The sequence below is a fragment of the Zootoca vivipara genome, chromosome 8 (assembly GCF_965207765.1).
Source record: "Zootoca vivipara chromosome 8, rZooViv2.hap1.1, whole genome shotgun sequence".
Classification (NCBI taxonomy): domain Eukaryota; kingdom Metazoa; phylum Chordata; class Lepidosauria; order Squamata; family Lacertidae; genus Zootoca; species Zootoca vivipara.
The window spans coordinates 21,351,286-21,363,759 of NC_142591.1; the positions used below are offsets into that span (position 1 = coordinate 21,351,286).

At 45.0% G+C, this 12,474-nt stretch overlaps 1 protein-coding gene across 13 annotated transcripts in view; it reads right to left on the reverse strand.

Moving 5' to 3' along the window:
* PIGN (phosphatidylinositol glycan anchor biosynthesis class N) overlaps positions 1 to 12,474 on the reverse strand; it is a 79,747-nt gene continuing 67,273 nt past the window's right edge. For all 13 annotated transcript variants that reach the window (XR_015951640.1, XM_035124683.3, XM_035124682.3 and 10 more), the window contains 2 exons: positions 11,735 to 11,787; positions 1 to 826 (listed from right to left, as the gene is read on the reverse strand). Coding sequence is in view for 12 of the 13 variants with exons in the window: in XM_035124683.3 (XP_034980574.3) it covers positions 703 to 826; positions 11,735 to 11,787 (177 nt within the window). In the remaining variant the exon portion in view is untranslated. The remainder of the gene's footprint in view (positions 827 to 11,734; positions 11,788 to 12,474) is intronic.

Sequence of the window (12,474 nt, forward strand, 5' to 3'; positions counted from 1 at the left end):
TTTTGTCGTTGTTCCTCCTCCTCCTTTTATTTAAGCTTCAGTTTGAGCCGAGAGAGAATCCTATAAAATTGATCATAGAAAAAGTAATCTGCAGCATCTTCTTTTAAAACTGGAATTAATTCATCTCTCTCTCACACACACTCGCACATACAACCCATGTGTTTTGGGGTTTGTTTGTTTTTAAAGGTAGCAAAATTCAAGTTTTAGTCTCCTCCCATTATACACAAGCCTCTAAATTTGATCTTAAAACATCAGAAGTGAGAAATAGCCACTAAAAAAATTCAAAGCATGCTGACCAGTCCAAGATTTGGTCCAGAAGCAGACTGTGGACAAAGGGCAATATTCTGTAGGCCTTGGGATCGCTCTCCTATGCCTTTTGGGCCCAGTTACAGAGCCAGTTTATTTCCTTGTCATCCATTTGAATCTCCCTGGAAAAAATCATACACAGCACTCATCTTCCAGCATTGAAGCGGACCATATATTCAGTTTTTGGCAAGAGACTCGTGGCTGTGTCTCTTTCCCTCTTCTTTTAAAAAGGGGGGGGGGAGGAGAGAGACAAGGTACGATTCCAAAGGGAAAAGAGCTGGTCGAGGTGTTGTTGCATCGAGTTCTTTAGGTGTTTCTGGCAGCCAGTCTCATAACTCCACCTGTCACTCAGGGAGGATGCAGTTTCCAACGATATGGACGTCTCAACCCCATTCGTCACAAGGAATGGTGCTTAGCTTCTTTCCAAAGTGCCAGTCTCTTCGTAGTGAGCAGCTGAGCCACTCCACTCAAAAGCAGCAGGAAGATGGTGAAAGACATTGCAACGACATAATGGCTAATGCTGCAACAGAGAGAAAATTATAGGTGAGAAAGGAACAGATTTTAAATCAACAAGAGGAAACAAAGTTTACCGACAACATTAGAGGGACACAATCTTGGTTGCTCTCCTAAACAGGATGTTCGGTAATAAGCATCTGTTTATTAGCTGTGCTCATCACTGGCCTTAGCAATACAGACTTAGCCTGGATAGCTCAGTTGGCTAGAGCGTGGTGCTGATAACACCAAGGCTGCAGGTTCGATCCCCATATGGGACAGCAGCATATTCCTGCATTGCACGGCGTTGGACTAAGACGGTCTTCAGGGTCCCTTCCAACTCTGATTCAACAGACAGGAAGGAAGTGCACTCCATTAACACGTGAGAGTTTAATGATCTTGGTGGTTTTTAAGCAGAGGTTGGATGGCCATCCGTCATGTGTGATTTAGTTGAGATGCCTGAATTGCAGGGGGTGGCAATACATGACCCTTGGGGGTCCCTTCCAACTCCCTAAAGTAAGCCAACACCAGTTTAGGACATTAATGCCAATATATGCTTATAAGCAGTTCTCTGTCCTCCTAGAGAAAAGGCAGATTACCTAATGGTTAAGATGTGGAATAAACACAGTTCCTTGAAGTAGATAGTCACTAATGGGAGAAGTTGGAATACTGACCAGAATGAAACAAGAACATTAGCTCCCATTACAGGTAGGTAGCCGTGTTGGTCTGGATCGAAGTAAAATAAAAAAAATTCCTTCAGTAGCACCTTAAAGACCAACTAAGTTTTTATTTTGGTATGAGCTTTCGTGTGCATGCACACTTCTTCAGATACGAAGATCTGAAGAAGTGTGCATGCACACGAAAGCTCATACCAAAATAAAAACTTAGTTGGTCTTTAAGGTGCTACTGAAGGAATTTTTTTTATTAGCTCCCATATTATTAGTTAGGACGCTTGGTGGCCTCATGAGAGTTGATCCAAATCACTGGCAAACTAATCAAGCATGAGAAGAACTCGCTAGCTGAACTTTTAGCCGATGAGCTGCATTGTTCTTTAAGAAAACTATGGAGCTCCCTCCCTCCCCTCAGTTACAGCTAAAAAGAAGCAGCCCATTGAACTGCTAGCTGCTGCCACTACCTACTGCTGCCATCACTCCAATTCCACAGAGAAGGTGCAAGTTCAGAGGCTGATAATATTCAACCTGGCTTGTCAAAGTGCAGAAGGCATTGCTTGAACAGCCTGGTCAGCACCCTTTGGACTTTGCAGTTCACAGGAATGCTTACAATGAACTGATAACGTGAGCCTGTCTTGGGAGAAAAAGCTAATCTTGCAACCCAGCTGGTTAGACTGAATTCTTTTTTAAAAGAGAAGATAATTGTGGCTGGATTTTTGTTCAAAGCTTTCTACGGAGTTTTATACTCAGAATTGCATCTTAGCCTTCATCACCTCCCCAAAGCACAAGCTGCCAACCAGGGGGAAAGCACAACTCTCTACATTTACAAATCAATGGGGTTTTTTCTTGTGTGTGTGTGTGTGTGTTTGTTTGTTTTAAAAAATGCAGATCCTTTGATGAATATTCTAATTAGTGTTTTTATCCTTTGAGAACTTGGATGAAATTTTAATTACTTTGAATAATTAAAAGGAGTTCATGACTTCATAGTTTGTTCGCTCATAGGGAGCCAGAAGTTCAGACTACACAGCTCTAGAGAATCTACTCAGTCAATGGAAAATATCTGTTGTCTTCAGGAGAATTCTGTTAAATGCCAGGCACACCACTGAGACTCCCAAGTCCAATAACAAATAGCTATTCTACTCATAATTGACTGTGTTGATTATTCGGCGTTTAGCATTGAAATGGACTCAGAAAGTAGTAATTGCGGTTTATTACTTTAAATCATAAATTAAAACAACTCCACCCTTTCTTGTTCATTCCATCTTATGTCTAGAACTCTATTCCAGAACTGCAGAAAGACCTCTCCATCTGATTTCAAGCGATTTCACCTAGCACTGCAGTTCTGTGCAGCACAGCCCATGCTAAACAGGACATATAGACACATCTGGAGAGGCTTTCTGGGACTTAAAAGTGGGTGCATGGGGGCAGAGGGAAAGGGAAAGGCCAGTTGTGAAACCTGCTTTCCTTTTTTCCCTTTTTTTTTGCAAGTGCTGGATGCAAGTCAATCGTACTTAATGGCTAAATTTGCCAAAACGGAACACAAAATTGAAAACTGTAGCAGGAAATGCTACGAAGACAACGGGTGTCAGAGATGGACCACAAGCTGAAGCAAACATCTATTAAAATTTGTTAAACCTGCCACACTAGTTGTGAGAAAATGTGGTGTGCTATAGATTCAAGTGTTCAATTTATCCAACTGTCTTTACAAAAAGAGATGGCGTTAACAGTGAAAGCAAGATGCCTGTAGACTTTAAGCTGATCCAAACTGTAAGAATCTTGGGCCTCCCAAATGAATGGAGAGAATGAGTTTCTTCTGTTAACGGGAATTTTAAATTTGTGAAAATCTATTGCCGATATCCACCTTTTACCGAGAGCAACAATTCTGAACCTTAAAAGAGGAAGAGAACTATTTGGAATGGCAAATAATTGCATTCAAGAATAGGGATTGAATCTGGGCTGCATATATACAAAGCATTCCTTCTACGGCTGAGCTACAGCTGCTTAGCAGAGCCTGGACAATACATTACCCTCATGCTAAGATCCCTCCTCTTCAGAGAGGGGGGAATTTGTGGGCGGGACCCGCTCTACGCAGCGAGCAGGGGGCGGGTCCGGCCCCCTGCTCCACCTTTACCTGCCGCGCTCAGGGCTGGCCAATAGGGCCAGCTGGGGGGCGGGGCTAACAGGTCTTTAAAAAAGCACGGCAGGCTCCAGATCGCCCCTTTTCGCCCCTGCACCTCATCGGATCTCCCACCCACCCACCCTTTAGGTCTTCCCTTAGTTAGGATGTTTGCTTTGACCTTGCTATGGACTTCGGTTGGTCGCCTTTGGTTGCCCAAAGGGTCCTGGTAGGAGTTTTTTATCCAATTGGCTAATTGGCACCGGCCTCTTGGTTTTTTCGCCTACCTCGTAGCAATTCGTCACAACTTCTTCGGTATTTGGCGGTAGGCATTGGAATATGGCATTTTGAATTATGGTGCTGGAGGAGACTCTTGAGAGTCCCATGGACTGCTAGAAGATCAAACCTATCCATTCTTAAGGAAATCAGCCCTGAGTGCTCCCTGGAAGGACAGATCGTGAAGCTGAGGCTCCAATACTTTGGCCACCTCATGAGAAGAGAAGAATCCTTGGAAAAGACCCTGATGTTGGGAAAGATTGAGAGCACTAGGAGAAGGGGACGACAGAGGACAAGATGGTTGGACAGTGTTCTCGAAGCTACGAACATGAGTTTGACCAAACTGCGGGAGGCAGTGCAAGACAGGAGTGCCTGGCGTGCTAGGGTCCATGGGGTCATGGGTCCATGGGGTCACCGCCGAGTGGGGTGGAGTCACGCTTGCTAGGGAGTCCAATGCCTAAGCCAATACCTCTCATTTGCTTTAACCAATAAAGTTGTGGCCTTATTCTACCCATTAACCCTAATACCATGTGTCACTGTGTCTTTATTTATCGCGGGGGCGGGTCCTCGAACGGCAATTAAAGCTTGCAAATGGAGATGCTAACCAGGACAAAGGACCCAGCGTGGTTTTGAGATTGCTCACATTAAGTCAGGACTGCAGGACGAGCATCAGTGGGATTTGAGAAGGCTGGTTACTGCATCACAGAACCACCTTTCCTGGAAGTTTAAACACTTTCCGATTCCCATTGCGGGATTCCTCATTCAAAAGATACACATGAAACACCATTTTAGACTTTTAGATATTAAGTCTTCAGGGTTGTTAATTCACATGAAATGAGAAGCTTGAATTATGCAGTTAGGCACTGACTCTCTTTCTGGAGTGAGAATTTCACTTGGGTTCAATGCAAGATGACCACCTTCATCGCACCAAAGAGAAAATAAACACCTGGCTCACCAAGTTGGGAAAGTAAAAGGCTGTTGGATATGGCACTGAACTGCTTGTGTACTACAGAGCACACAAATTGGGACATTTTACATGTCACACTGGTGCCATGGGAGGTACTTCCCCTATTTAAAGGCTAGCAACCACATTATGTGTGTCCACTTCTATAGGAAATACTCATGCAACTTGGAACCCCCTATTGTGGGATCATCCAGTGTTTCACGCACACCCCATAGCACTAGTGTAACATTTTAATGACACCTTAATAAGCCATAACTTCCTTAAATTTGGTGGTAGGGAACAGGGCCGTCTGAAGCATATCCGGCGCTGTAGTGCAGAAGGGGCGGGGGGCGATCTCGCCCGTCCTCCCTCTCCCCGTCCTCCACACTCCCTGCACTGGGCAGCTCGAGGCTCGCTTGCTGCGCAGGCTTTCTCAGCAGTCCTCTCCCAGGCAGGAAGTGAGAGAGCGCAGCTGGCCGTAGGAAGAGCCGCTGCCACCCAGCATGCCCTCGTAGCTGTTCCCAGTTGGTCCTGGACTTCCGCTACTAGGCCCCCCTGATGGGCGGGCGCCATGATGCAGGGCGCCACTAACCCTAATGGGTAAGACGGCCCTGGTCGGGAAACCCCCAAGATGTGGCTTTCACATTTTTTGTTATCTTCTCATTACAAAAAAAGGATGAGCTGTTCCCGGACGCCTACAGAAGATGCTCTGGAAATACAGGACTACTGCTAGGTGCCAGGTAAAGGCTGGAGCTAGACTCTGTCATGTTTAGATTAGACCTGATCCTACTGTCAGCCTAGCTGAGTTTAGATCCAACCCATCATTCGCGCAACATCTGCCAGGTTTTAATTTTGACAATTAACAAAAAGTATTTACTGTCTGACAAAAGGAAGGCAAGGGAAGAGAGGAAAAAATAATAACAACAAGATTTAAATGTCTATTGAAAAAAAGTTGTGGGTACGCATAGAAGAATGGGGAACTTTATAAATCGTGCATGTTGCAAAGAGGAGGGCGACACTTGTAAGTAACTGCTTTGAAATGAAATAAGAGAACAAAAACAGCTGAGCCACCTGAAAAGCCCCTGCAATGTGGTTTAAGAAACTATGTTCAAAGGGGAAGTGAGAAAGCCTGTGTAATACTCACTGGATTTCAGCCTTCTCAGTGGACCAGAATGTTGACATAACAAGGAGACTGTGAAGTCAAGGGGGGTGGGGTGGGAGTTCTTTGATACTACCGGTATCTCACACATGCACACTAAGGAAATACAGGTGGCAGATGTTTCTACGTCTTCTGATTAGTGCAGGGTGCAAGTGAAAATTCTGTGCATGTGTGGAACTGCAGCTGCCCACAGGGCAGCCATTCCCTCCCTGCAAGAACTACTGTTATATAAAGTGGCTGCAGAGAAGAGGGAAGTAAATCAGCCCTAACACAAAAATATTTTTTAAAAAGCCAGGAGTGGAAGAGTCTGTGTGCCCTCTGTTGCAATGGAAACAAGTCAGATTAGGGCCAATAAAGCAAAAATGAATCCTGACAACATGAAGGTGCTCTGGTTTGATGGCTCCCAAATCCAGAAAAAAATGAAAGCAGCCTGTTCTGGGTGGAGGTGCACCCCCTTAAACGATCAGGTCTGTAATCTAGGGGTGGTGGCCCTGGATTTCAGGCAATCACTTGAAGCCCAAAGTGACGTGAAGTCCCCTTTTCCAGTTCTGGCTGTTATTGGGCAGGAATAGCCTGGTTATTGTTAGCCAGGCTCAAGTGATGGGACACTTGGACTTGTTATAGAAGAAACCTGCTCCTTTTCCCTTATGGGGTATCCAAAAGCCCGTATAGAGTCCTTCAGTGGGTTCCCTATTGGTAGGAGAAAACAACAGAGGCCAACCAGAGAATATTGAGAATCAAGGCAGCTAGTAAGCCTGATCTTTATTAACTGTTGCAACAGGGTGCTCACTCACCACATGCAGGAGGGAGTAGGAACCCAGAACAATGGTGCGCAGGCCCTTATATAGACTTTTGAAATTGCCTGCCCTGTAGCTCAAGACCACCCCAAAAAGACATCATACATACATCACAGAAGGAGGCGGTCTGCCAGGATATCTGTTAATGGTCACTGATTGCTTTACCTGGGCAGCCTGGCCATTCTTTTGTGATGGTGAATACTTTTAGTTCCTGAATCCAGGTCACAGGATCACCCTATTCATACACAAAATACGCCCTTAAGACAGGTAAGCAAAAGACAATGGAGAGGCTTTCTAATTTGCTTCCTCCTTGCAGAGAAATATTTGAGGTCAAAATGGTTTGGGAGAGTCAAAATGGCTTGCTCTCCTGTACTATTTCAAACATGTGGTTTATATACTTATGTATGTGTTTGCCTTGTACATTTATGAGCGTTTATGTAGGGCTACTCTTGAAGATCGTTCAAAGACTGCAAAACTGCTGCTGATCAAGCTTTCTGCCCAGGACCATGTTACATTTGTCCCTAAAGATCTGCACTGGCTGCCTGATCACCACCAAGATCAATGCAAGGTGTAGGTTTTGAAGTCTTAACCCCCGAGTTGCTTAGGACCATACTCCCCACTCCATGAGATCAGAAGAGTTGTGACCCACCAGAGGGTCTTCTTGGCACTAGAACATCAACTTTAGAATACTCTCCCCCTTAAAGTCTTGGCTGGCACCCATATTATCTGTCTTTCGGTGCTAGCTGCAGATGTTTATATTATGCTAGGCACTTCAAGGATTTTTTTATAGGGCTTGTGCTGGAACAGATGGGGAGATATACTGTATTGTTTTACTTTTTTAATTGAATGCATCTTCTCTGGCTTTTATTGTATCCTGAATTGTCACCTGCACCAAGGTCATTTTGATGAAAGGCAGGATGGATGGATAAGTATTGGAAGTTTTTGGAGTAAACATTGCAGAGGGAGGAGTGACTACTAAAAACATGGCACTGAACGGGAAAAGTAGGTAATGGGTGGGAAAAATGGGGCAACAAAACACACAATCAATTAATCCAAATAAGAAATGGCCAGTAAACAACAAACCTCACTTTGCTTTCTTCAACGTCCCACCTTTGAAACTGCCACCCAACAAAACTCTTGTAAGAGCTGTTGCACATATCATTTGATGACGATCTACAGCTAAAAGCATGAATTGGTTCCAGTGAAAAATGCTGCATTTGCAGAGATGCCTGCAGGAGAGCTCAGTTGGTACAGCATGAGAGTCTGAATCTCAAAGTTGAGGGTTCAAGCCCCATATTGGGCAAAGAGATTCCTGCATTGAACTGGATGACCTTCATGGTCCCTTCCAACAATTCTACGATTTCTTATGACGCGCAATCATTCAAAAGTGAGTGGCAGAACTCCCGCTGCCTTGTGACACCTTGGATGATGATAACCTTGATGTGGTTTGCAGCGAAATTGCTTTCCCTTCTCTGCCATGAAGGGACGCGGGTGGCACTGTGGTCTAAACCACTGAGCCTAGGGTTTGCCGATCGGAAGGTCGGTGGTTCGAATCCCCGCGACAGGGTGAGCTCCCATTACTCGGTCCCAGCTCCTGCCAACCTAGCCGTTTGAAAGCATGCCAAAGTGCAAGCAGATAAATAGGTACCGCTCTGCTGGGAACGTAAGCGGTGTTTCCGTGCGCTGCTCTGGTTTCCCCAGAAGCGGCTCAGTCATGCTGGCCACATGACCCGGAAAAACTGTCTGCGTACAAATGCCAGCTCCCTCGGCCTGTAAAGCAAGATGAACGCTGCAACCCGAGAGCCGTTCGCGAATGGACTTAATGGTCAGGGGTCCTTTACCTTTCTCTGCCACAGGATGCGTGTGTGTTACTGACGGTGCTAGTTGGCCTTTCTCTAAGTGAGAAGTCAGACCTATTTGGGGGGATGTAGGAGGCAGCTGAGTGGAGTACAGGCGAGTGCTGGGTTGGCACCAGCTGCCTGAAACAAAATCTGTCCCTGGGATAGCTCAGTTGGTAGAGCAGGAGACTCTTAATCTCAGGGTCGTGGGTTTGAGCCCCACGTTGGGCAAAAAGATTCCTGCATTGCACTAGATGACCCTCGTGGTCCCTTCCAACTCTACAATTCTATGATTTTTGAGATGTGATCATTCTGTCGGCAGTGTTTAATCTGCAACGGCTCACTCACACACGCGACTCATCACTTAATGCTGCAGCCATCAGTGGATGAACAGTGTGAACCAGTACCAATGCATCTGGAGAGGACTGGAGTGAGAGAGTCATAGGTACTGTGTGGCACTCGTTCCTCCCTTATATGCTGCTCTAGATTTAGTTACACACACACAAATGTTCAGCAAAAACGCTGCTGAAGGAAAGAAATCATGCTACAAATAGAATGCAATTAAAAGCAATTCCTACTCCATTTGTTATCACATAATGGCAGCCTGCCAATATATCTGAGGCTATCAGCAACCAGTACTGCAATGCCTGCAGGCAGCTTTGCTTGGAAAATTAGTTTTCATGCAGGAGCAGCACTGTAATTTTAAAGGGAAACAAAAAGCCACATTTGCTGAACAAAAAGGCAGTATCTAGTTATAACAGCTTGGCAAGGTTTGATTTCCTTTTATGTTGTACATCTGACGGAGTTCACAATTACAATAACGTCTAATACAGGGAAACCTCAGTTTATGAACACCTCGGTTTACAAATTTTCGGTTTATGAACGCAGCGGACGCATCTGGAATGGATTAATCCACTTTCCATTACTTTCAATGGGAAAGTTCACTTCAGTTTATGAACGCTTCAGTTTATGAACAGACTTCCGGAACCAATTACACCCATGCTTCGGGTTAAGTACGCTTCAGGTTGAGTACTCCGTGGACCCGTCTGGAACGGATTAATCCACTTTCCATTACTTTCAATGGGAAAGGTTGCTTCAGTTTATGAACAGACCTACAGAACCAATTGTGTTCATAAACCGAGGTACCACTGTATACAACTTCTTCTTCCTTGGCTGAAGGTCAGTAGTAATGTATATAATTCAGTGGGATTGAACTTGCTGGAAAGATATATCTATGGGATAGGAAGACACTGAATGGAGGCATTTTTTTTTTGGTCTTCCGTTATGTGCAAAAAAAACACCCCACCCCACCCTCAAACCTTTGCCTATGTCATAAACGCATCATGTTCATTATCACTGGCTGATGCTGGCAAGTTTGGGGAAACACACAACATGGTGAGAACAGGCAGTATATCAGTTTTACTACCTATTACAGAGGAGAAATCGCTATGAGACAGCCCCATATTTATTGGGATATGTACTTCTGTCCTTATATCTGAAGAGGCAGTTGAGAATTTATGGTTTACGGGAGGGGAATTTGCATTGGCTTGGCTGTTGTACTCAGCTGTACCACTAAGATTGGTAGCAAGGTATGGTATCACTTAACATCCTCATCTATGAACTTTGAGAAGCGGGAAAAATGCCAGGCTTGTTCAGTAATGAGAGAAATATATTACGGATTATAAATGCCGCAATAATACACTGTATAAAATATAATAAGGAAGTAGTGAGGTCATTAGCTGTTCTGGAAAATTCACCACACACACAATCACGGGATTCCCCACCCCCCTTTTAACAAACACCGACCTTTTTCCAACCGCCAAATAAAATCATGGTAGGAAAGAATCTTTCTGAAAGAGTATCTGTTGTTTTCTGGGCTTAGGCCAGTTTCCTGAAATGGCTTCACTGAATAAAATAATTATATGGCACCTTAAGAAAACTGTTTTGAGGAGAATGGTCCAAAGCATTTCGTAGCTGCGGAATGTGCGCCAAAGGCGCTGCCAACTGATAAACAACTCAAAAGGCGTAGAGCAGGTGATACAGATGGCCTGACTAGAAATAACCTCTATATGTTGTCCTCCATGTCCTGGACCTAACTAAATGACCACTGAAGCCGGGGCTGTAGTCCTCCCCCTCAGGGCAAAACACCTCTGGGAGAAAGTGAACAAGGATGTGAGGGAGAGCAGCTACAGACAGCCCCCTCCCATCTTAAGCACAAGCTCTTCTCCCAGCGCCAGTGGGAGCGGGGAGGGGGAGGTCTCAAGCGGGGAATCAGGAAGTAGAGGGGATGGCTCAGGTAGGGTAGCAGAGCCAAGACTCCGCTCAGGAGAGGAAGTAGGAAGCAGGGAAAGCGCGACCAGAAGACCGCTCCCGCCAACACCGGAATTGCGCAAAAAGCGGCGGGGGCGGAGATTCAATGTTCCCAGGCTACTTTGTTGGAGGAAAACGCGGGAATCTCCATTCGGAGGTTCTGACCCAGACTGACAACATGTACATAGTACTGACTCTGCACTGTAAATAGTTTGCACTGAATAAAAGCATGAAAAGGCAACGTCGTGAGGAGTCTTTACTCCTGATTGTGAACAACACACTCCACATCCAACTAATCTTTTCTGTTTTTACTTATTGGGGGGTGGGGAATCAATTCCCAGAACCAGAAGCCTTGTGAACATTCAGCAAACTCCTCTCTGTGAACTTAAAAAAAAAACCAAACAGGAAGCAATTAACCTGGGGGGAGTGGCGAGAATACCTCTGATTCTGTTAAAAATGGTATTTACTCTAAGACAATGACTGAAGGGGAATAATGGGAAATAAAAATTCTCAAGATGACCTGGGCTGAGAAGGGACATCAGGCAAAGTGTTTCACAGCAGTTAAACACTAAACAACTTAACAAGGCAAGAAATGGACCCTAATAAATAAATATATCACCACCCACATTTATAGGCAAGGAAGGGAGATGGTAGAAACAGCATGGAAGCACTTGCCTTGATTGATCTGTAGACAGCATTTAACTATAGGGATTGAACTAAGAAATACACAGCTTAATCGTTGGGTTTATTTTAGAGGCAGTGTTACAGCTAAAGAGGAAGAAAAGGCAGTGCAGGAGGAGGGGTGGGGGAAGTAAATGCTTTGTACCTTGTTCCAATATCCAGCCAGCTTCCATAATCTTTAACCAGAAAGAAGAAGTGCTAAGGTGAGAGAGAAAAACAAAGAACACCATGTTGTTTGGTAAATAAACGTTGCACAATGAGAATCACAAGACTCAAACATATGTTTCAGGCATTCATTTGGGGGCATTTAATTCTTGAAGTAAAAGGTGACCTGGCTTCATCAGAGAATGTTTAACCAGACAACAAACAAGTCAGGATACAAGTAATTAAGGAAGTGGACTTGAAGAGGACATGGCTAGGTTCAAATTGTGCTATGAAGTCTCTGAGCCAAGGTACAGTGGCACCTCCGGTTACGAACTTAATCCGTTCCGGAGGTCCGTTCATAACCGGAAACCGTTCTCGACCTGAGGCGCACTTTCGCTAATGGTGCCTCCTGCTGCGTGTGTGCCTCCGGCGCGCGATTTCTGCTCGCATCCTGGGGCAAAGGTCGCACTCAGGAGCAAACACTTCCAGGTTAGCAGAGCTCATAACCCAACGTGTGCGTAACCAGAATCGTTCGTAACCAGAGGTACCACTGTAGTTGTTACAATGTGTGTATGGCTATTGCTGAGACCAGCAACCTTGTGTTCTCTTCCCTGTACCTCCCTAGCAATGTCTAGAAAGAATGGGGGGGGGGAGCCCACAATGTGATCACACCCAGGTTCTCCCTCCCAATTTGTTGGCTGCAGCTTGCAGAGGTGGGAATGTGTCGTGCATCATGTTCTA